Raw genomic sequence first — 23,238 nt, 5'->3', positions numbered from 1 at the left:
GCCCCATCTTTGGTTTGGTAGAAGCACTCTCAAGCAGACCCCCGATACCCTTTAGGGGAGCAGAGTCCTCTACACCCTCCTGGCATGTTCTTGCTGAGCTTGCTTCACTCCATCTCGCTCACTCAGTTTTGATCTGTACCAGAACCTTGTTTGCTGTGCTAGGAAATATAATCACCCGAGTCCTGGTGGAATTCTGTTCTCAAATGCTCCCTAATTATAATTGAAGCAATTACCATTTCTCCCATCATAATACAGCAAAATGATTTGCAGATACATTGGTGAATTTATTTCATCAAGCCAAAGAAATGCGGTGTAGGCTGTCATTCTTTTTATTTAATAAGAGGGACACTGGGTACTTCGTTTTTTTTCTCCAGAGTGTGCACCAGCCAGCAAACAAAGACAGCATGGTGCAATCAGATGTGTTTTGGTCGCTTTTCTCCTTTCCTGAAGGAGGAGTGCTTGAGATCCTTTTCCAAAAGTAATTTTCAGTTCTATTCAAATGCACAGCCCTTGAAACGTAAATATGCAAGATAAATATTTTATGTGTTCTGCTCATCAAAATAATATATGTGGTTTGACAGAGATAATGACTAAAAATTTGTTATTAGATCTAAAGCTATAGATGCTTACAAAATTGAGAACAGAATAATGTCACTTGAAAGCTATAAATATGTCTAATTGCAAGCAGAAGGGATGGGAAGGGACAGCATGTACAAATACCCAGCACCATGTAGCTGGCCTAGGAGTGCAGAGCTAAGTGGGGCAGGTGGGACTCAAGTCGAGAGGGCTTTCTCCTGAAGGCAGAGGCAGGCCTGGAAGGACTCCAAGTGTGTAGTGACATGATCACGCTTGCCTTTTATGATTGCTGTGACCGAAGCCCAGAGAACTGGTTCATGGGGTGCACACAGACCTGAGTTCAGAGGCTGCTGCAGCAGGTTGAAAGTGAGGTGATGGAGGCCTCCCTGCTCCTTCTGCTGTCAGAAGCACATGGATTCTTGGGCAGCCATGCCTCCTCCACCGGCAGCCCTCAGCTTGTTCTCCCAGGACTTCCCTGGAAGAAGGGAAGGTCCCTTAGTTGGGTGGTCTCAGTTTTCTACAAGGATGATGTGCTTTTGGAGAAGAAATTATTTTTTTAAAAAACCAACTAATTCATTAAAGGGTTTTATGGCCACTCTGTTTTTCTCCATGCTGCTTAAGTGACGTTCACTTCTTCACTCACTAATTCAGACAGCTAATGGAGCCTGTGCTGTGTAGCAGGCGCTGTTCCAGATGCTGGAAACAGAGCACTGGCCTGGGCAGATGAGGCTGTCTTCTAAGAGAGTTTATAATCAAGTGGGAAGGATAGATGTGGATTAAAAATAAGCACATGGCATGTATTCCTCCCTCAGGGTGGATGCTAATAGTTTCTGAGAACTACATGTGTGTGTGTTTCCCCTCCAGTGCGACCTATCCATTCCTCTACATCCAGCCCTGCCATCTCTATCCACGAAGTGGGACACACTGGAGTCACCAAAACTGAGAGGAGTGGCATTAACAGACTGAGGAGCGAGATGAAACAGGTAAGACAAGACTCAGTGGCAGTGCCTGGAAAGAAGTGCTTTTCATACCTGAGCTCACCTCAGAAAGTGCTAGAAACCCAGGACATGCAGGGTGCTCTTTGTAGAGGATGTGAGCTCCCTTCTGTCCTGAGATCTGAACACAACCTACCCAGATATCTAAAAATTATGTGAACATTCCAGAAAACCCCCTTACCTGTGTTTGTGTCTGCTGCTGAGAACCACACTTTCTTGGTGGTGGGCCACAGCTATTCCAAAAATAAAGTCGTGCAAAATGTAACTGAATCATCTCTCTGTGAAATGTGTCCTTCAGATGAAATAGCAAAAAGATTGTAGAAACAGAATGGAATGCTCATGATACCTGTGTTTGCCATCAGCAACAGGTGTCTCTTTTCTTGGTTCACTTTTTGTTTCATAGTAAATTCCTTCTGCAGTGACCCCTGGGACGGTGCTAAGATTGGTTTGATCTATAGGAGGAAGGAGAGTTTCCTTCTGACCATGAGCTGAGTGACAAATGTACTCAGATTCTCTTCTCCATTTCAAATGATGCCTCAGTAAATTGAGTCCATGAGGTGCTCCTGGGTCACACCCAGCAGTTGAGCCAACACTTCCCTGGATTTTCTAGAGGGTGACAAAAGTAGGGCATCCTTGATTTGAAACTGGCTTTTGTTTATGTCCTGATGTATTTTTACTTTCAGATGACTAGGCGATTTAGTGCTGATGACCAGGTGAAATATTGTCTTGTTTCGTCCCTCACGTGTGTACTTCATGTTCTTTCTGGCTTGAATGTGGAAAGCAAGGTGGTGAATACGGAGAGTGATGGCACAGGGAATGGTTTTGCCCATCAGATCCCCCCGGGTGGAGGTGACCCCTTGGGCTGTGGCAGGCCGCCCCGGGGATAGGCAGACCAAGAGAAGTAGCCTTACCATGCACCTTTGAAAAACCCATTTCTCAGGCTCTTGGGTTTTATAGGATGCTTTGTGAGAGAAATGGTTCTGGGCTCTGCCTTGGCAGGAGTTTCTGTTCAAAAAAAGGGAAAATAAAGAGGGAAAAGTAAAACATGGCCATTGAGTAGATGAATAGAAAAAAAGAAAAAACACTGCTAGTCCTGTCCCCAGATTGCCTGGGGGAATTTAACCCTGCAAGGAAAACCGTGTAAGGAGACTGTTCTTTGAGAGGACCTTCGGGACACGCATCCTCCCCTTCCCTCCAGAAAGTTAGCACATTCCTGATGATTTCATGTCCTGTGACAGAGAGCGTAGAGGAGTTGTAGAGTGACATGCAGCTTCTCTCTGTTGTCTCTGATGCTGCTTTAGGCTCTTTCCAAGTCAGGAGCCAACTTTCCAAACATCTTCCTTCGCTAGCCACTCGGTGGCACCATACCCCGATCATGGCTCACTATGGGTGAGCATGGGTGGCTCCTTCTGCCTCCATTTAATACTGTCCTTGCAATGTTATGGGAACAAAATGATCTACTTTGATAGGTTTCGATTCAGCCAGTACAAGCTTTATATTTGGCTACTTACATCAAGGAAATGTATTATTCTCTAAAATTTTATAGATGCCTTGGCGTTGTAAATTTCTACTCACTTTTGCAAGAACACCACAGGTGCACAGTCTGTGCTCAGGTACTATCTCCATGCAAGTTAAGGATACATTAAAGATTTTTAGCTGAGAAAATACTTGTTTGGCCAAAAGTTATCAGCCTGCCCTTATTTGTTCATTTAACAAATATCTATGTAACGCCAGTAGGTGCCAGATCCTAAATGCTGGTTATGGGTAGGTATTTTATTGATCTCTACAGATTTTTGCACCTCTTCACTTAAAAGATTAGCATTTTGTGGCTCTGACTTTGGAAAATAAATGGTGTCCTAATTCGATGAGGCCCCTCCACATTGGCTTAGGATAGGTAACGTATTTCATACTCCTGTGAAAGAGCATTTCCCAAGTCCTCCGTTGCACGGAGCCCTGAGCTCTGCACTGGCTGGTGTCTGGGGCTGTTTGCCTGGACGGTGAATGAGAACCTCTGTCTGGCTGCCTCCTCTGCACCTTCTTTTCACGGGGTTTTCCATGGTGTTCTATGTGCCTCCTCTCTGCTGGCGTCCTTTGGTGTCACTGCACATGACTGAGTGGACTCTCTTTGTTTTGTAGCTGTTTTCTGTGAGCCAGGCCGTGTCCAGCAGTGCGCATTCCTCCAAGTCTGCGGTAAACCACGCATCCCGACTGTCCTCACCGCCTCCTTGTTTGTGGTGTCTGAATCCTCTTGTTGCCCTTCTCGTGTACCCACCTCATCCCTACCTCCCACAGAGTTGAACAGGTTTAAGTGTTTTTGTTTGACTGTCATTGTGAAGAGGATCTAGAAGGAAAGCCCAGAAGTTCCTAAAATGAGCTTTGTTTGTCCAGGAGCTTCTGGAACCTTCGAAGCATTGGTTCTGTGCCTTTCTTCTGAGCTGTGGTGGCAAGCCACTGCCTGCACGTGCTGCTGAGCACCTTGTACTCATAACGCCCTGGCTTGGCGTGAGGCCCCAGATCAAGTGAAGGAGTAGGAAATATCCTAATTGCAGAAGCAAGTCTTAATCTTCCTCTTGAAACTAGAAGGAGAAAACCAGCTGAGTCATTGATGAGTGTGGCTGTAATTACTTTTATTTGTATCTAATTGTTGCCGTATTTAAATGGCAGTAATGAGCCCGATGGAATAACCCAGCCTAACAGCCTCTTCAAAATAAGATCCGATGAAGTCAAAATGAGTACATAGGGAAGACTCCTGCCTCCTGCCCTGCTAGCATGCCTACCATTCAGATTTCATTTTGAAACCTTTAAGTGTGTTGCTGTGCATTGAGAAACGAAGGTACCAGATAGTTCAGAACGAGGTAACGTGGAAGGATGAAAGTTACCCTCTACTTCCCTGTACATGGGCGGGTTAGAATCCACCCCTTGGCAGAAAGCGGGCTGTGAGCTCTGCTGCGGGGAGGCCAGCTTGGCTTGAAGGCCCCGCTCCAGGCCCCCACCCGGAGCCTCTCTGAGCTGCATCTGCAGTCGTGGGCGGGCCTGCTGACTCCGGAGGCCAGAAGCAGAACTGCTGGCCCTGCCCCAGCACTTGGCTCACGAAGGCCAGAATCCGGCCAGCCTCAGGCCAGGAGGTGGGGATGGGATGACTCGCGCTCCCTCTGCTTCAGCAAAGCGGATGCTCCCTCTCCGAGGCCGCCATTGGCCCCCCTGGTCAGGATGGAGCCTTGTGCTGAGAACAAACAGAAAGTGATTCAGAGGGACTGGTGGATATACCGTCATCTCTGAGGCCCCACTACTAAATAAGGATTCCCAGCCTTTACTTTTTGTCTTTGGCTCCAGAACAACCCGTCTCCCCCTTCCTCCATGTGACGTGTTGCATTGTCTGCAGCATCTGCAATGCAGGGAGGCACCCACTGCTTCTCTGGGGCACCATAGAAGTCAAGTGAGCACTTCGGTGTTTCTCTGCCTGGGCTGGAGCGCCTCTGAAAGGCCCACATACTCTGAGAGCCTGGGCTCGCTCTCCAGGCCCTCCTACAGCAATGCCAGAAGGCCTTGGGAGGGACAGCTGAGGCCCGTGCGCACTTACTGCAAGCCAGGCGTGCTTTCAGGGTTTTCTGTATCTTCTTTCAGGGAGCACTCCCGGCTCCCTGCAGCAGGTCCGACTGTGCCCCGTTGTATGGGTGAAGGCGAGGCCCAGAGCTAGTGTTGCGACTGATGCGGGGGTGTTGAGTAGGGAGTCACAGCCTGGCTCCGGGGGCGGCACTCTCGCCTGCTCGGCCTCCCCTGTCAGGCCGAGGTCCTTTGCTGCAGGGCTAGGAGGGGTATACAAAGGAGATCAGTAACCGAACCCGTACAGAAAAGAATTAATCCAGTTTCAAGAAATGGCCAGACTCCAGTCAGGGAACTCTGGTCCTTTCTGGGCAGTTGGTCTGTGTTTTGATGAATTTGCTGAGGCATCCCTCACAGCGGCCCGCAGCCCCATGGGGCATGGCTCCGAGGTTTCTGAAGGCCCTACGCGGTCTGTCTTGCAGAGGTCCAGCACCCCGTCCTCGCCCACGGGCACATCATCGTCAGACTCGGGTGGCCACCACATCGGCTGGGGGGAGCGCCAGGGCCAATGGCTTCGCAGAAGAAGGCTGGATGGAGCCATCAACAGGGTCCCCGTGGGATTCTACCAGAGGGTGTGGAAGATCCTTCAGAAGGTAGTAAGCTTGGCCACTCTACTGCATTCCACTGGCCTTGTCACCGGGTGGGCACGCACTCCTAGGGAAATGAACCCTCCCCTTTAATTCCTTTAGGAGGCACGGCGGCTCCTGCAGGTGTCAGGGAACAGGCAGCTGCAGAGCAAGCAGACGTACAGCTCCCCAAGCTCAGGGAGCCCCCAGCCTAGAGCAGGGTTTCTTCACCGCTGATGTTTGGCACCACTAACACTCAGGGCCGGGTAGTTCTTTTTTGTGGAAGCTCTTCTGTGTGTTGTGGGACGTCAAGCAACATCCCTAGCCTCCACCCGCTAGATGCCTGTAGCACCCCCACTTTCACCCACGGTTGTGACAACTATCTCCAGACGTTGCCAAGTGTCCCCTGGGCAGCAAATTGTCCCGGGTGAAAGCTGCTGGCTGAAACCACAGCAAGTTAGATCAAGTGGCAGCCCAAGTTTTGTGGGACCACCTTTGACATATATTTCAGGGACATAGGAAAGAAGATAGATAAGAGCTGTAGAAGGCAGAGAAGGCTTCGGATGACAGCCCTGTGACAGAGGCAACCTGGAATGGCAACCCTAGGCCTTAGCCTCCTGCACGTTCAGGCAGGTGCGCTGTCTGTACCTTTCAGTGATACCCTCCTATCTGCAGGGCACCGTGTCAGGTCCCAGGTGCCCTGAGGCACAATCCCCACGTACCTGGGCTGCCTCTGCCTCTCCACCTAGAGAATGGGGACCCCAGAGCCACTCCCCTTAGCCGGCTGCCCCCTATGCCTGTGGCTATGAGACAGCTGCCTGGGGATGTGCAGATATTAGCAGAGGTCAGGGAAGCCACAGGCCTCAGTGGCCACACAGGAACACCGCAGAGCCTGTCTGTGCCTGTGACCGAGGAGGGGGCACCGGCGGAAGCCACACCCCTTTGCTCTGCACTTGCTGGACGCCTGGCTCCCTGTGGCACCTGCCCCAGAGCACTTGTGTGTCCCCCTTGGTCCTGCCCCAGCTGGTCTTTCCTTACACCCAGGCGCGGACCGCCTCAGTTAAAAGCTTTGATGCAAATAAAGAACCATGGGCAGGACCGATTTTTTTCTTAAAACTATTTTTTTTTCTTAAAACTATTTTTGTTAGTTCATTTCACAGTAGGAGAGGAGAGGATAGTAATCCCAAATGAGCACATACTACAACCCCCTTCCCAAAGCCCTAGCACCTCCCAGCCGTGTTATTTCTGTGGCAAGGGCCCTTGGTCCATTAGGGAGGTTTAGCATCTCTGCTTTGTAGGGACTGAGGTCTTTATGGGGCTAGCATGGGGACGTCAGAATGGTCCCTGTCGTCTGGCAGCTTGTCCCCACATGGTAGCAGAGCCCTCAGCACCCACAAGCCTCTGCTCCTCCTTTCTCCACCTCTGCTCAGGAGGCGCAGGCATTTGCTGTCTCTGTCCTCAGCCCACCAGGGCACGGGGATTTAGAAGGCAGCCAATTAGACTAGAATGAACTTCCTAGAAAATCTCCCCACTCTTACCGGGGCATCATACGCTTCCATCTAGACTTCTTCTAGTTCAATACCAAGACACTCTTATTATGAAAAAGCAGCATTTTGTGTTGAGCCGGCGCTTGATATTTATATACACGGGCGTGCGTGTGCATGTCTGTGCATGTGCTCGCGTCTTTTGTGATTGGTGCTTATTATAGTAATCTCAAAAATAGATGCCTGCAAAGGCACAGAAGTATCACTTCGCCAGCAGGAGCCATGAAAATCTCCCTTTATATGGCACCAAAGGGGGCCTCACAGCCGCCAGGGCCTGGTTGCCAAGTGTAATACAGAGCTTCCACAGAGGAGGACCCAGCAGCTCCCTGGGGCATTGTTCGTGCAAGATCTAAAAGATGCCTGCTGCTTCCCTAGAATTGCTCCATCGAAAACACAGCCTGTGGGCAGTGAGAACAAGCTCTCTAAAAATAACTCTGACCGTCTGGCGTGTTCAGCCTTCATGCAGGTTTCCAGAGCAGAGTGACTTGAACGCGTGCGAACGTGTGTGCACACTTACTAATCAGGCTCTGGAATCTGACTGAACTGTCCTATGTGTGTTCTGCCTCCAGTGCCACGGTCTGTCCATCGATGGTTACGTGCTCCCATCCTCAACGACGAGAGAGGTATGATGGGAAGACCCCAGCGCCCACCTACTGCGGGTCTCCCCCAAGTGCTTTATGTCGTGGGCTCCAACCGCTCCCACTTCTTCCAAGTGTGCTACAACCAGACAGGCCATTTGTAGGCCCATCTCTTTAGCCACTACACCCTCACAATTTGCCAAGGTTGTTTCCCACATTTGTTAGCATCACCTTTTCTTTGTCCCCTCAGAAACCACATATCTGACTGTCAAGAGCTTTACATTTGCCCTTTAAAGCACTCTGAAGAGAGAAGAGCAAAACTGCACGCCACACACATTGGACCCTTGTGCAGCCTCCTCCAACCCCTCTGTCGAGAACAGTCATCTTTCTGGTTTCCTTTCCCCTATTCATTCTTTACCAATGGGGTTTTTAGTTTTTACCCCGCCCAAGACCCAGTGCTATATGCCACAGGGAGTGATGATGGAGAAAGAGGAATGAGCAAAGGGCCCTGTCCCCTGGATGTCCCAGTCTAGTGGGTAGGTAAATCAAGCTAGGACAAGGCCAGCTCACCCCCACTGCGAGGTCCTCGGTCATCTGCTCCCAAGGGTTCTGGCTGGTGGAATCAAGAAGGTGGCCAAAAAGGAGGCAGCACTTGAGCCAAGCCCGGTGGGTGCTGTGGCCAGTGCTGGTAGCCAGCAGTGCTGGTGGGCCTCGGCTCCCTCTTGACCCCTCGCTGGTGCCTTTGACAGATGACCCCACAGGAAATCAAGTTTGCCGTCCACGTCGAGGCGGTGCTGAACCGCGTGCCACAGCCCGAGTACCGGCAGCTGCTGGTGGAGGCCATCATGGTGCTGACGTTGCTCTCAGACACCGACATGAACAGCATCGGAGGCATCATCCACGTGGACCAGATCGTGCAGATGGCCAACCAGCTGTTTCTGCAGGACCAGGTGGGTATGCCCAGGCCTGCCCACTCATACCCCCAACCCCAGCCAAGGTGGGGACAGAAGCAAGGTAGCAGGTTGGCTGGCATTTATCTCTGCCGAGGCTGAGGATTCTGTGTCCAATAGGAAAGAATATTCTCAAAGAAAATGGCATCACAGATGCTGAAAAAATGTCAACCATTTGGTTAGAAAATGGCACAGTGGCCACTTGGGAAATCTAAAGATCTTTGGAAATGGATAGACTCGTGTTGGCAGTGGTTGTAGTGTGAACACCACTCTTGCTATGGGTGTGACCCTGGTAGACAAATCACTTACCCTGCGCCCAGCAGTCAGGTAGGAGGAGCTGTCTTCTTCTTACAGGGTCAGTATCGCGCTGCAGACTAGGACATGCAGGAGCACGGCGTAGTACCTGGAGGAGAGGCTGGGTGTCCTCCCCGGGCACTCTTGGCTCCTGTCCTTGGGCTTAGAGCCCTTCTCTGGGGGCTGCTGGTCCCCGACACCCTGGCTTCTAGCATGTCCAGTCAATCCCAGGGTCAGAGAGAGAACTCTGTTCATTCTTTGCCTTGGTCTTTTCCTGCTGCAGATGTCACTTGGCGCCACAGACACCCTGGAGAAAGACCAAGCCACGGGCATTTGCCACTTCTTTTATGACAGTGCTCCAAGTGGGGCTTATGGGACGATGACCTACCTAACGAAGGCAGTGGCTTCTCATTTGCAGGAGCTGCTGCCCAATTCAGGCTGCCAGATGCAATAGGGCCTCAGTGCTCTGAGGCTGTCACTTGCCCCCTAGCCCCATTGGGAACATTCTCCTGTTCTCCAAGATCCCCTGTGTTGATACAAAAGCATGTCCCATCAGAAACCCTGGCAGGGAGGAGGGGGCAGCAGTAGACCTGAAACCAGTGTCTGTCCAAGCCATAGCACGAGCCGAGGAGTCCTGTGCGCCCCAGGGAGTGCCACGGGATCGCTGTCTGGGTTCGCTTCGCTGTAACATTTGCCGCAACATCTGCTCTTGGAGTCTGAAGAGGAATTGGAAATTAGTCTCTTTCGAGTGCAGTGTGAATGGAGAAGCCAGCTTAAATTGGCTCTTGCTGAGTGACCGCACTCAGTCTGATGTGCTAGTGCCACATCTGAAGATGGGAAGATCCTTCCAGCAGCAGGAGTGGACCTTGACAAGGGGGACATCCTAACGGGATACAGTCTCTCTGTGGACCAGACTGTTTACCAAATAGAACAACTCATTCTGTGGAAGTTTGGTTTTCTTGTGCCTTGCTTTCTTTCTAGGCCTCTTGTTTTAGTGGCATAGCTACCTTTGTGTAACAGAGTCCTCTCTTGCCGAGATTTAGAAAATTGCTTTTTTTTTTTTTTTTGAGATTTAGAAAATTGCTTGCAGTTAACTTTGGCTTGCGATCTTCAAGGATTTTATCCTGGCTTCTTATGAATTAGAGATTTCTTCTGCCTTATAAAAAAAATCACACATCTTTTGGAATATAGCACACACACAAAAAGGCAGGGGAGGTGCCAGCTCTTAGGGCTGGGCCAACTGTTATTTTAGGGCTGGAGCAGCAGGGAGTCCCTCAGGAAGGCCTGTACCCCCTACCTCCGCGTGGGGTGACCACCCTGGCAGACGAGCAGTACCTCCCCCCTGCACTCGGGGGAGCCACAAGAGGAGAATAGAGGTGCTAGATGCATGGTGTGCTCCTGCACAGATGATGCTTCTGGTCTTTTTTTTTTTAATTTTTATTTATTTATGATAGTCACACAGAGAGATAGAGACAGAGAGAGAGAGAGAGAGAGAGGCAGAGATACAGGCAGAGGGAGAAGCAGGCTCCATGCACTGGGAGCCCGACGTGGGATTCGATCCCAGGTCTCCAGGATCGCGCCCTGGGCCAAAGGCAGGCGCTAAACCGCTTCGCCACCCAGGGATCCCGATGCTTCTGGTCTTAGCACAGAGCCAGGTTGGCGACTCGAGCCCTTCCCCTGGAATCACTCTTGGCTTTCAGGCAGGTGTGCCCAGAGGCCTGGAATGTCGAGCAAGGACCTAGCCTCACAGGACAGAGCCTCACGGTCTTTGGCCAATGTTCCGCTGAATGGAGTTTCTCTCTGGGCACCGTCTTACCTTGGGGTATGCGTAGGGGGGGCGGGAGACAGGGAAGAGTTTGAATATTGGACTTCAGAGGGCAAGCCGTCCCCTGGCGGTTAAGTGGTGAGCTGCAGCAGCTGGAGGGTGACAGGGTAGATGTGTGACGACTGTGCCTCTGAAGTGGGAACATGCCCAGTGGATCATTGGCTCAGAAGTTTATGTGAAGGTAGAGAAAGCTGATGCTCTGGCTGCTTGGAGGGGACACAGAGGTGCCCGGTGCCCATCAGAATCAAGCAGTATCGATCATTTTTCCTGAAGCAGGAGAAGCAGGGTGGCCTTGTGTTCCTGATGCTTCCTGCTGAAGAACCTCTCTTCGGGCTGAGTCCAAGGGAGAGATAGCCAAGTAACACGGCTCAGTGCCCGGAGGCTGGGCTCCATGGTGTACACGCACCATGCACCTGCGACCTGGAGACTTTTGTTTCCAATTCTTGAAGCCACAGTACTTTCCTGGCTGGGGCACGGGGGGAGTGCCATCCAGGAAAACCCCGGAATCTGGCAGTTTCTGCTCCCGTGGACTTCTCCTCCCCTTCTCCTTTCCCTTCCCTATTAATGTCAGCACATGTTGCACACTTTCTGTGCCAGGTGTGGGAACACAAAAATACAGGAGACGTGACTCGGCGCTCAAGGACCTCGGCCCAGCAAGGAAGGCTGGTGTGAAAAGATGAGCGTGCTTTAGTGTGGCGGGGGCAGCGTCAGAGAGACAGGGCCACGTGGGCCGGATGGCAGGCCCTGCCCGGAGCGCTGGCGTCGGTGCTGAGCTCAGAGACCGCACAGGCGGCCTGGCCTCCGGCTCCTGCCCACGCGGCACATGGCGTGGCCCCGCGCCACGCTTCCCCCGCGCTGCCTGCCCAGCCCCGTCGTGCCCGCAAGGCCGCTGCTCCCCTGTGCCTCTGAGGGGCTGGGGCCGGGAGGTGGTCACAGCCATCCTGGTTTTAGAGAAGCCTTTTCATGACCTTTATTTTTAGCATCTTTAAGCCGTGCTTAATATTGGATGAGGCTCATGTAGTTCACCTGATCGGCTTCCTGGAGGATCATTTCAAACACAGACCATGCAAGCAAGGCACAAGCTGTCAAAGTCCCGGTTGCTTCTTGGGAAAAAGCTCAAGAAGAGTTACAGCCCTCCAGAATGAGCCAGATGCTAATTTAGAACATCACCTGCCTGTGGATGACGTGCACAAACCACGGAGGCCGTGTTTGGGCTCACCAACTGAGCTGCGGCCCGGGAGGAGAGCCATAATAAGCAATTCCGCGGAGCCTTCGATTCACTCTTTTGAAGCCTCTTTCAAATGAAATCCTGAAATAGTATCGCGTTTCCACAGGCATCAAGCTGTCAGCTTCAAAGAAGAAGAACAGGCTTCTGAGGCTTGATCCCTTTCACGAGCAGCTGAGGCCCACGCCGCAGAGAGGAGCAGATGCTCGAGGGGGATGACAGAGGCCCCGTGCCGCCAGCAGCCTGGCCCCGGCAGGCTGGGCTTCCACGCCACGAGAGCACGGCCAGTGGCCCCTGCTGCTCTTCCCTCTAGCTTTCCTCGGAGCCGGAAAGGCCAGTTTTGACCTTTCTCATATTCTTTCTCAGAGCCAGGAACAAACACTTCTTTTAGCGTCCATTGAAAATCTGTTGGCCTCCCCACCTGCTGCTCACCCTGGCTTTGACCCAAAGTGAAGCCGGCAGCAAGGACGAAGGTTCAGTCTCAGAGTCAGACTGGTCTTCCAGCCTGGTTCTGTGACCTGGGGGTGACTGATGTAGCCTCATGTACCCCAAATCTGCCCACCTCTCAGATGTACATAAGGCCTGCAGACTGGCACGGGGCTAAGTGTGAGGGCATCATGGGGATCCCCTTCCACTTCCCACCCCTGGCAGTCGGAGCCTGGAACTCCCCATTCACATGAATCCACATTTGCCCCATGGCAACCCCCAGCCCCGCCAAGGGCCAGAGACAGACATGTCTCCCCGGTCATGCCAGTGCCTCACGGGTGGGCATCTGTCAGGAGCTCAGTTAGAGCTTCTCTGGGGCCTAGTGAATGGAAGGAGATTGTTACACATTGGCTGCCTGCATAGAGAGAATTTAAATGTTCCGTGTGCTTAGAAAAAAAAAGAAAAAGGAAAAAAGAAAAAAGGGAAAAAAAAAAAAAGACCAGAAGATCAGGAGGCAAAAGAAACAGTTTGTCAGCTGATTGATGCCATTTATTTCTGGACACAACGACAGGAGGCTCAGCCTCCCTTGATGTAAATTATAGCAGAACCATTGCTCAGTTCTATAGACACGCACACAAGTCTGGCAAATAGCTTTTGTCTTCCCTGCTTCCCTGTTGTCAGAGGGTACAAAAGCCTCCCACCCCCTCCCTTGGTGCCATTATCTTTCAAGGTGACTCTTAGGCTTTTGAAGTCCCTGCCATCTGCTGTATGTGTCTCTGCACTTTGTGTGGTCCCAGAATCCCTTCTGTTTGCCCGGACTTGGCCACTGATTCCTGTGCTTGCGAGGGAAAAGTAAAGCCGCCGTCACCCTTCTAGAGCCCAGTGCCCCCTTGCCCTCTTCAAAGCCATGTAGAAAGAGCCACCTCTTTGAGTTACCAAGAGAGTTCTCTGAGGCATGAGAAGAACTGAAACCACAAGAGAGTGTTCTGGAGTCTAACACACGGAGCGTTTGATGGTTTGGGAGAGGGAACAGTTCCACCAGAAAACAACTGTGTGTGTTTTTAAGGAACATATGTGCAATTTTGGCAAAAACGCCTTCTCAGACGGAGTGGGATAATCAGAACCAGTGAACTCTGAAGTCACATGATGCATCCTCTGCCTTATTGCAATATGTCAACTATTCTGAAAAATGAATTGCTCAGAAAGCATTTATTGTGGCCTACTTCGGGCCAGGCGTCGCTCGACTCAGGAAGGTGGACAGGTGTGGTGGGATGGAAAGACACCTCTCTGTCATGAAGACCTCTGCGGAAGGACACCGTGCAGCCTCCTGGGATGCATGCCCGGCACAGGCCTACCAGGCCATCCACTAGCTGTCAATTCTGCCTCAGAAACGTGTGTTCCAGAGAGTTTTGCTGTAGAGGGAGGCAAGGCCATGGCCGGTAGCTCAGGGCAGAGGGGACGAGGGCTTCATTGTTACAGCAGGTCTAGGGGGACTGTGTCTGGGAAGCAGAGTGAAGGAAGCAGGTCCAAGGTGACAGACCTTCCTCCACTGGTCCTGAGGTGCCAGCAGCCTCCCGGAGCACCCCTGCTCTGCAACTGTTCAGAGGCAAGAATCGGGTAGCTGGAAAGTAGAGGCGAGCAGGTGACTGAGGGGAGCTATTCCTGTCCCCTTCCTCAAACCTCTGCCCCGGTCTCCGGCCTTACACCCATGTGGCCCTGTGACCAGCTGTAAGCAAACATGCAGGTGCGTGCACACAGCTGTCGGCCTGCCTCTGTCTGAGACGCTTCCGTTGACGGGGCTGCCAGTCCCGGGTCTCGTGGGCCTCAAGGGCGCAGTGGCTGGAAACTGTCCCCAGGGCTTGCCTTCAGGCAAGGCTTTGCCTGCCCTCACCCGCCCTTGCAGAGGCTTACCTCTCCGTCCCAGCCCAAAGGGCTCAGACTGCAAGCACATGCCTGCCTTTCAAGTCCAGGCCTTAGGAAGCATGAGAAAGACCGGGGCTGAGGCCTTCTAGGCTCTAAAGGCTTCACGTTCTGCACATCACTCAAAGGCTTCTTCCTCCGTGCTTTAAATAGATGTGCTGTGCTGAGTTTTAAATTTGACACATTTCTTTTTTTGAACTTAAAAAAAGCACAATGGAAAGCAAGCAAGCAAGCAGCGTAGTGACTCATCCTCAGGAGGAAGGGAGCAGCTCCCTGATCAGAAGCAGTGGTCAGGAACATTCCAGGAGGCTGCCCGGGGGTGTGGACCGTAAAGGGGACAGAGTGGAAATGCTGTGCGAATAGGTGAGGCCAACGGGATTGGCTCTGAGGACTCCCTAGAATACGTGACTTTGTCTTCCGGGTCTTATTTCTAGGCCAGGCTCAGGCATCTCGGAAAAACGGAGGAAGGTGGCAGAGATTTCAACTGTGCATCTGGTACATCCCTCAGATATTGGTAAAGAACGAACCCATCATCATACATTTGCTTAGTTACCTGACCATTACTAGCACCAGGATTGTACACATGCAGAAACTGAGGCTCGACAGGCATGTGAATTGCATAAGATCTCCCACTTTAGATCCAGATTAAAGCTTGTGTTTCAAGACTCCATGTTTACCCAGATCTGGGCAAAGAACACTGTACCGCCTTTACAAATTTGCCTCAGAAGAGAGACTCATTTTCTTGGTTTACGCAAGGTTTGGATGGTACATATGGAGAGAAGTAGTGCAGGGGACGGGAAGTCTCAGTTTAGCCTTCAGGGATTTAAAAAGCCCAGTGTAGCCTAAGATGATCCAAATCCTCTTTGCAAATGGGCAGCCTGGTGCAGCATGAGGCACTGCACCCAACTTAAGAATAGGACACACCCATCCGAGAGGCATCGCTGGGCGCCTGGAGTGTGCGCAGAAGTCGGGGCTAGGCTGGCAGTGCTGTGGGTTTAGTCCTGGCTGCCCCTCCGTGGCCCTTTGCTCCCCAGCTAGAGCAGGGAGGTCAGGTCCTGCTCCATTTTCTCTTAGGGTTTCAAATCAGAAGAAATACAGTCAATGCTTTGGGAGCTGTGACACTCTTAACAGCTAGAGCACCTATTCCGTAGTCCCTGCCACCCTAGAGACCCTGACCAGATGGTCAGCCTTCTGCAAGACTGGCTTAACGTGTCCCAACTGGCTCTGACCACCTCCTGGGTGCCCTGGCCCTTTCCCTGCCAGGTGCTCTGGGGTCAGCCAGGCCTGAAGTCAGGTCTCTGTGCTGCTGCTTAGGGCTAGGTACCCTTGGAGGATACACAGTCTCTTGGTGCTGCAGTTTGATCCTCCGTGAAATGGGGTGGTGATGGCATAACCTGTTGTCACTAGACGGTACCAAATGCTGGGGAAAGCATGTACTACTAATAATGTATATACAGTCACGGCTGATGATGTATATAAGCCACTGGCATATGGCAGAGCCTCAGTAGACAGTGGCTGCAGTTACCCCCCTGCCCCCCGCTCTGGAGGGTCCCCACTTAGAGCTGCACGCTCCTGATCCACATGAGAGACAACCCGGGTGCCCACGAATATGGACTTTAGACTCAGGCTACTTTTAAGCTGCGTGGCCATGGATGGCCACGGACATCCAGTCACTTTCTGAGCTGCGTTTCCTCATTTGTCAAATGGGGATAATAGTGCTCATCATGTAAGGTTGTGGAGGACCACAGACAATTGGATAATGGGAATTCTATAAAAAAAAATTTGCAGCAGTCAGTCGGGACTGCAGCCTGGCAAAGCTTGGGTTAGCCCATTCAGGCAGCAGTTCCCACCACTCTAGAGAGGTCAAGGTTAATGTCCTGTGCTCTGCCCTGAGCAGGGCTCTCTGCTATGGACCAAGGCTGAAGCCAGGCAGACAGAAGAAGGGGATGGCACTTTGGGGAGAAGAAACAGAGAGTTTCAAAGCTCTAACTGCATCAACTTCTGAATTCCTTCTTCCTCTTAGAGCCTGGGACCAAGGGCCTGGTGTGAAGAGAGAGGTCTTGGAGCCTGCCCCCTTAGTTGGGAGAGCTTTTGAGGCCCTTGGAGAAGAAAGCGCCTGGGATGGGCACAGTCCCAGGGCAGGGCCACAGAGGTGGTCCAGTCCACCCACCCCCTACCCCCTGGATGGCAGCCCTAGAGGGCGTGGGGCCCGGGAGCAACCAGTGCACAGTGAGGCTTTGCCTGAAACCATCGGAGCCGCCTTGCATCCAGAACGGTTAAGAGCACTGCCCCGAGCAGGTGCTGGCGTGCCTAGTCCAAATCCTCTGTATTTTTTTTTAAGATTTTCTTTATTCATGAAAAAGGAAAAAAAAAGATTTTCTTTATCCATGAGAGAAAGAGAAAGAGGTAGAGACACAGGCAGAGGGAGAAGCAGACTCCATGCAGGGAGCCCGATGTGGGACTCGATCCTGGGGCTCCAGGATCACGCCCTGGGCTGAAGGCAGGCGCTCAACCAACTGAGCCACCCAGGCATCCCCCAAATCCTCTGTAAACTGGGGTCTGTGATGGCACTTCCACCTCATATGGTGGTTGCAAGGATTAAATATATTAATTTTCTCGAAGTGCTTGGATATCACCTGGCACCAGAGGAAGTGCTAAATAAATATTTGCTTAATAAAAAAATTAGATAATGAAGGTAACCGTTCAGTGAGTTCCTGTTTAAACACGGCCCCCGCAGGTCTTCTCCCCGCTTCTGTCCTCACCCCAGCCAGTCTCCTCTGTTTTCTGGGAGAGGCTCAGGTGGGGACCCTTTCAGAGGCATTAGCATTTTGGGACACGCCTTAGTCTCAGGGAGAGCTCTAGCTTGTGGAATTCTCAGCCTCTGGGCTACAGTGTGACAGGGAGAGGACAGGGCAGACGGGAGGGAAGGGTCAAAGGCCCGCAGCCTCCGCCTGGAGTGTCTTCTGTCCAAGTGTGGGCTGGCACTGCCTGGGGGTGCACTCTGAGGGCCTGTCTGCTCCCAGAACTCGGAAAGGCGGGATCCTCCAAGTGGACACATTCTTCAGACATCCCAGGATGCCTTGAGCTGCACCTCAGATCACGGAGCTATCAGTGGCTCAAGCAATGAAGACACTGACCTACTTCAGCAGGAAGTCTGGCGCTGGGAAATCGCGGGGTTGGTACAGTGGTTCAATAGCATCAGGAAGGATCCATGCCCTTCCCATTTTCCTTCTCCATCCTCTTTCATGCTTCTTGAAATTTCTTCTGCCTCATCCAGAGCTCTGTGTGGCTTGGGAAGAGCTGTTGTTCACTAAATACTTTGGGTGCTTCTACTTGTTTCCATCAACTCTAACCCCCTTCCCCCTGCCGCCACCTTACCTCGCTCCACAGCTGGAGAAAGCATAGAAATGGGCAAGGGGAGACAAGCCCCAGTCTAGGTGAAAAGGTCTGAAACAAGCTACAGAGAATGAGGATTACATGATCCAGAGCACTGGTTAAAAGACATGCCATTTGGATGAATAGAGAGAGACGTGTGCTGTTTATCAGCACGTGAACGAGGGACAGTAAAAGGATGGAAAGGGCCTTGTCAGGCAGGTGCTAACCGGAAGCAAGCTGTGGGGACACGGGCTAAAATAGACTTCAGGACAGAAAGTAGTATTAGGGATGAAAAGGCTGATTACATGAGGCTAAAAGATGAAATTCACCAAAAAGAGATTTTTCCATTTTAAACACGTACGTACCCAGTAAAATCACAGCATATGTAAAGGAAGCATAGTGAGAACCACGAAAAGGAGCTGATGGATCCGTCTTCGCCGTGGGAGATGTGAACACATGTCTGGACTACTGTGAAGTCGAGTGGCCCAACAGGTCATCAAGGACAGAAGATCCGAATGACACAATTAACAACCTTTATCTAATGGACACTTAGGCCCCTGCAACACTCTGAGAATACAATTTGGCCTCTCCATGCACACTTGGAGCATTAAAATTGTGATCATATACTAAGCCATAAAGAAGGAACTAGTTAAAAATAAATTCGCGGACCACGATCTCTGACCTTTTAAGAGGTAAATGGTTCCAATACATTTGGAAGTGTTGTTTAAATTGCTAAATAAGCTAAAGAAATCCTGAAACTGGGCAGCCCAGGTGGCTCAGCGGTTTAGCACTGCCTTCAGCCCAGGGCGTGATCCTGGAGTCCCGGGATCGAGTCCCATGTCGGGTTCCCTGCATGGAGCCTGCTTCTCCCTCTGCCTGTGTCTCTGCCTGTCTCTCTCTGTGTGTGTGTGTGTGTGTGTGATGAATAAATAAATAAAATTTAAAAAAAGAAATCATGAAGCCTTTACAATATTCAAAAGTCAATGAAAATTACACTATCACGTATCAAAAGCTTGTGATATATGAAAAACCCAGTGCTTTGGAGGGAAATTTGTGACTTAGAAAAGACGAGAGCCTCCAGATTAATGAGTGAGTTTTCCCTTTTAAGAAATTAGACAAAAAGCAAAGACAATAAAACTAAGCACAGATTTTTAAACATACAAGAGAGATCCACGAAGACAAAGTTACCTTTTTAGGAAAAGTAGTAAGTTAAGTAAACCTCTTTCAAAGTCGCTCAAAATATTATGGATGGTAGGGGGACACGACTACAAAAAAACTGGATGTTAAAAAAGACTAGCAGCAAATTCATCGATATGAGGTGATCTTGCAACGGAGACAAGAAGGGCTGGCCACACTCGGGGCACTGTTCCCAGAAGCTGAGCTTGTGAGCCCCCCCCACCCCCCGCCAGTCTGTAGGCAAGAACTTTCCCTCCGGTGCCGTCTTCTGAGGGATTCAGAATGAATGAGCCACTGAGAGGCAACGTGGATGAATCTTAGCAATAAAGCAGGATGTCCAAAAAGACTGCAGACAGGAGGACACCCTTTTTATAAGATGAAAAAATAGATTATGTATACGCCCTGGGAACACACAGAGACGCAGTGAGCAGAGAAAAGCAAAGGGGAGAACCAAGTGTGTGGGCCGGGGGATGGGGGTGGTGGGACGGGCACGAGATGGAGTGGGGACCACCTGACTGGGTGGAAGTTGTCGCCCGGTCCCGCTTTTTGTTCGGGGTGGTGGGTCTGCATGTGCTTATCAAGAGCAGCCGGTCATGCTGACCCGATGAGTCCCGCAGGCTGACTGGGGAGAAGAATGAGGCTGAAAAGACGGCGAGGGGCCATCATTGGGCTCCCCCAGAACCTAGGAGGCCTGCGGGGCCCCCTGGGTCGGCTCTCGGCCTCTCCAGAGACGAGGATTGCTTTTCTTTCTTTCTTTCTTTTGTTTTTATGTATCTATTCATGAGAGAGAGAGGCTCCCCTTTCCGAAGGCCGCACTGCGACGGCGCAGCCTTCAGCACCAAGCCGCTGGGGCCGCTGGCGGGTCACCTCCGCGAGCTGATGGAATGAGAAAAGCGAAGCGTCATTGCCACAGTGGCCGGGCCAATAATTTGAAACTCCAGGCGACACGGCCCGGGGTCAGGAGGCCCGGCCCCGAGGCGCAGAGCCCTGCCGCGGTGGCTGCTGTTCCGGGCCGCGCGCACCCCAAGCAGGCGCAGAGGCGCCGGCCGGCGGGGAGCTCTGGCTGCTGCCCCACGGGCCGCTTGCTCCATTCAGACCCGGCAGAGCAAAGCGGCCCGTGCGCCAAGGCCCTGCGAGGTACCCAGCGGAGTCGCCCTGGCGCCGGGGAGGCCCTTCTCCCAAGGCCCCCTGCCTCCTGTCCGTCCCCAGGACCTCCCGAGGCCCGGGCCTCTGCGCCCTGCGCCCCTCACCCCGCCCCCCCCAGGATCCTCTTGCCTCAGAAAGTGATCCAAGGGTCACCGAGCCTAAAACTCTGGCTTCCCGAAACGTCCATTCAGATTCCAAGGCTCCCCGCAGCCAGTGACGCTCTGCCCCCTCCCTGGCGCTTCCGAACTTAGACGACCACCTGGCCCTTTGGCCCTTCAAACCCAACAACCGTTGTGTGAGCAGCAAAGAACTAGACTTCAAATGTCAAAACCAAGACGTCATTTCCCAGCGGCCCTCTCCGCCTGTGCCCCGGCCGCCCTAACGCTTAAAACGCGCACGAAGGCGCCGCTGTGCGGCCGAGCAGCCCCCGGCGTCTCACGCGCTCCGCACCCCGCCGGGGACAGGCCGCTCGCTCGGCGGGGCGCCCGCGCTCCAGGGCCGAGTCCAGTCCGAGGCGGGCCTCGCTCTTCACACGCGCCACGGCCTCCCGAGGCCTCGTGCTCCCCGCGCCGCCGGCCGGGAGGGCCCGTCCGCCCCGTTGCCTTTCTGGGTTGAATCGGGGCCCGCGGTGCAGGGAGGGGCTGGAAGCTGTGCCCATCCCCGTCAGCCAGCGCCCCCCCCCGCTGCCACAGTGGGGGGCTGCTCACCTCCGCCTAGGCTGGCGCCCCCTCAGCCCCGGGCGACGTAGGGGAGGGCGGCGCTGTGAGCGCTGGGCTGGGGGGCGGGGGGCGCCCGACAGTAGCCTCGGCAGCCAGCCGCCCTTCCTGGGGGGCCCCGCGGGCACGCGCCTTCCACCTCTGCCACGGTCCGCAGGGCGGGAAAGGGCCGCTCCAAATGCTCAAGTCCTCGGCCCCTTGGTGCTCGTGCTCGGAGTCTCACAGCCCCTGGGCTGGGGGGCGCGGGCGGGGGGGAGCTTCAGAGGCCTCCTCGGTTTACCCGAGTTAGCAAATGAAACAACACCGGATGCCCAGTGACATTGGAATTTCAGATAAACAACAAATACATTTTATTTATTTCTAAGACTTTATTTATTCATGACACACACACACACACACACACACACACGAGGCCGAGACCCAGGCGGAGGGAGAAGCAGGCTCCACGCAGGGAGCCCGACGCGGGACTCGATCCCGGGACCCGGGGTTCACGCCCTGGGCCAGAGGCAGGCGCTAGACCGCTAGGCCCCCGGGCGTCCCAACAAATACATTTTTGGCACCAGCAGGTCCCGGTTAATAGTTGGGACCTGCTGATACTAGAAAATGATTGGCCGCCTGGGTTTCGAGGTGCCGGGGCGGCCCGCCGCCCCCCTCGCCCCAAAATGCGCCGCCTGGCCTCCTGCTGGCGGGGGGCGGGGGACACGACCGTCCCTGCGGGCGTCCCCGGGTTGGCAGCTGTGGCTCAGCCCTCTCCGCCCTCGGCGCGCCCGTCGCACCCACGCGGCCTCTGCCCGGAGGGAAGCCCAAGGGGCGCCCCCCCCCGGGGGCTGGAGACCAGCGCGGAGCCCCGGCGGCCCGCGGGCGGCAGCCGCCCTCCTGGCTGAGGCCCCCTGGCCACCTCGGGGCGGGACACGTGGCACCGCGACGGGTCGGCGGGACGGGAGCGTCCTGGAGCCCAGGCGGCCGCAGGGGCCGGAGGCGGGGGGTGAATCGGGGCGAACCCTGTGTTCGGGAAGCCTTGGCGGGGCCGGGCAGCCTGGCAGCGGCCGTTCCCAGCGCCCTCCCTCGGGCGCGCCCCGGGCACCCAGGCGGTCACCTCCCGCCAGCAGCGGGGGTCCCGGCCGCCGGGAGCGGAGCCGCCTGCAGCACGGCTGTGGGGCCCCCAGGGTCCTGCGGGGACAGCGAAGGGGGGGCGGTTAAAATGGAGTCTCCGGATCCTCGCGCAGTTTGGGATAACTCGGCCCGACTACGGGCCCGAACCGCACAGCCCGGGGAGCGCGGAGCGCCCCCACCCCGGGTTCCCGGGGCGCCGTCTGGGGCGACTGGCTCGGCCGCGTCCCTGGGACAGGCCCGCGGCCGCGAGGCTCGGCGCCACCAGCAGGCCCACAGCCCGCCCCCGCGACGGCGCTGACGGGACGCTGGCTTCCAGGAGCCGCAGACGGGGTCACGGGCCCCCCGGGTGCGTCGCCGTCGTTTTTGTGGCGGGTGAGGACGCAGCCCCCCAGCCGCCCCCTGCCGCGCGGCTCCTGAGAGGGGGCGGCTTCCCAGGGCAGCAGGGCCCCCACACGACACAACCACCCTCATCGCACACATTCAGGCCGCGGCAAGTTCCAACACTGTCACCTCGTCGACACCCTCACACCAGCCCAGGAGGCTGGGGGGGGCCCTGCCCCCCCATCACCCTCCCTGGGAGCTAATCTACCCAGACCCAGCATGTACGCGGCCTCAGAAATCCCCAACTTTTTTCCAGCAGGGAGGTTTTCACTACCACCCCATGTTCCCTGTGCTTTGAGGGATTTTATCTACTAAGCTGCAAGTGATAAGTAAATTAATTTGTTCTCCTGTAATTTATTAATTGGAGACCAACATAATGGCCAAATGAAGTTTCTGTTCAGCAAGGATAAATGGTGTTCCCAAGCTGAGGAGCTGGGATTCCTGCCAAAAGCAAAGAAATGTGACATTTTTCTTGGCCCGAGATATCTTATTGAAGCTCCATGAACAGTCTCTGGAGAGCTTTATAAAGTGACATCCTGTGGATTCGTGTTAAGATGACTGCCCTCTGGGGGGGATGCAGGGGGGCCAGGAACCCCAGGAGGGGAGCCATGGGCTCTGATCCCACCATGGCAGCCCCCCTTAGGATAATAATTCGGCTAAGATCCAAGGAGGCAGCAGTGCAGGACAGGAAGGGACCTAATAGCCGGTGCTGGGAATAGGGCCTTCCGCCTGTGCTCAAGGCAGAGACTGCCCACTTGGATGATTCAGGGCATTTGTCCTTTGGTGACAGTCCCAGAAGCCACAGGGGCCCTCAGAACGCCACCTTCCT

The 23,238-nt window shown here is 53.7% G+C and overlaps 1 protein-coding gene across 3 annotated transcripts in view; it reads left to right on the top strand.

The window, feature by feature from the left end:
- Positions 1–10,054, top strand: part of PHKA2 (phosphorylase kinase regulatory subunit alpha 2) — a 78,553-nt gene extending 68,499 nt beyond the window's left edge. For 2 of the 3 annotated variants that reach the window (XM_055337630.1, XM_055337632.1), the window contains exons 28-34: positions 1,441–1,559; positions 2,255–2,284; positions 3,708–3,761; positions 5,597–5,767; positions 7,854–7,907; positions 8,612–8,812; positions 9,390–10,054. In XM_055337630.1, the coding sequence (XP_055193605.1) occupies positions 1,441–1,559; positions 2,255–2,284; positions 3,708–3,761; positions 5,597–5,767; positions 7,854–7,907; positions 8,612–8,812; positions 9,390–9,560 (800 nt within the window). In that variant the 3' untranslated portion in view covers positions 9,561–10,054. The remainder of the gene's footprint in view (positions 1–1,440; positions 1,560–2,254; positions 2,285–3,707; positions 3,762–5,596; positions 5,768–7,853; positions 7,908–8,611; positions 8,813–9,389) is intronic. The other variant, XM_055337631.1, reaches the window with a different exon arrangement.
- The last annotated feature ends 13,184 nt before the right edge of the window (positions 10,055–23,238 follow it).

The sequence above is a fragment of the Nyctereutes procyonoides genome, unplaced genomic scaffold (genome assembly GCF_905146905.1).
Source record: "Nyctereutes procyonoides isolate TBG_1078 unplaced genomic scaffold, NYPRO_anot_genome, whole genome shotgun sequence".
NCBI lineage: Eukaryota > Metazoa > Chordata > Mammalia > Carnivora > Canidae > Nyctereutes > Nyctereutes procyonoides.
The sequence above is the reverse complement of the archived record's forward strand: the minus strand, read 5'-3'. Positions and strand labels throughout refer to the sequence as shown.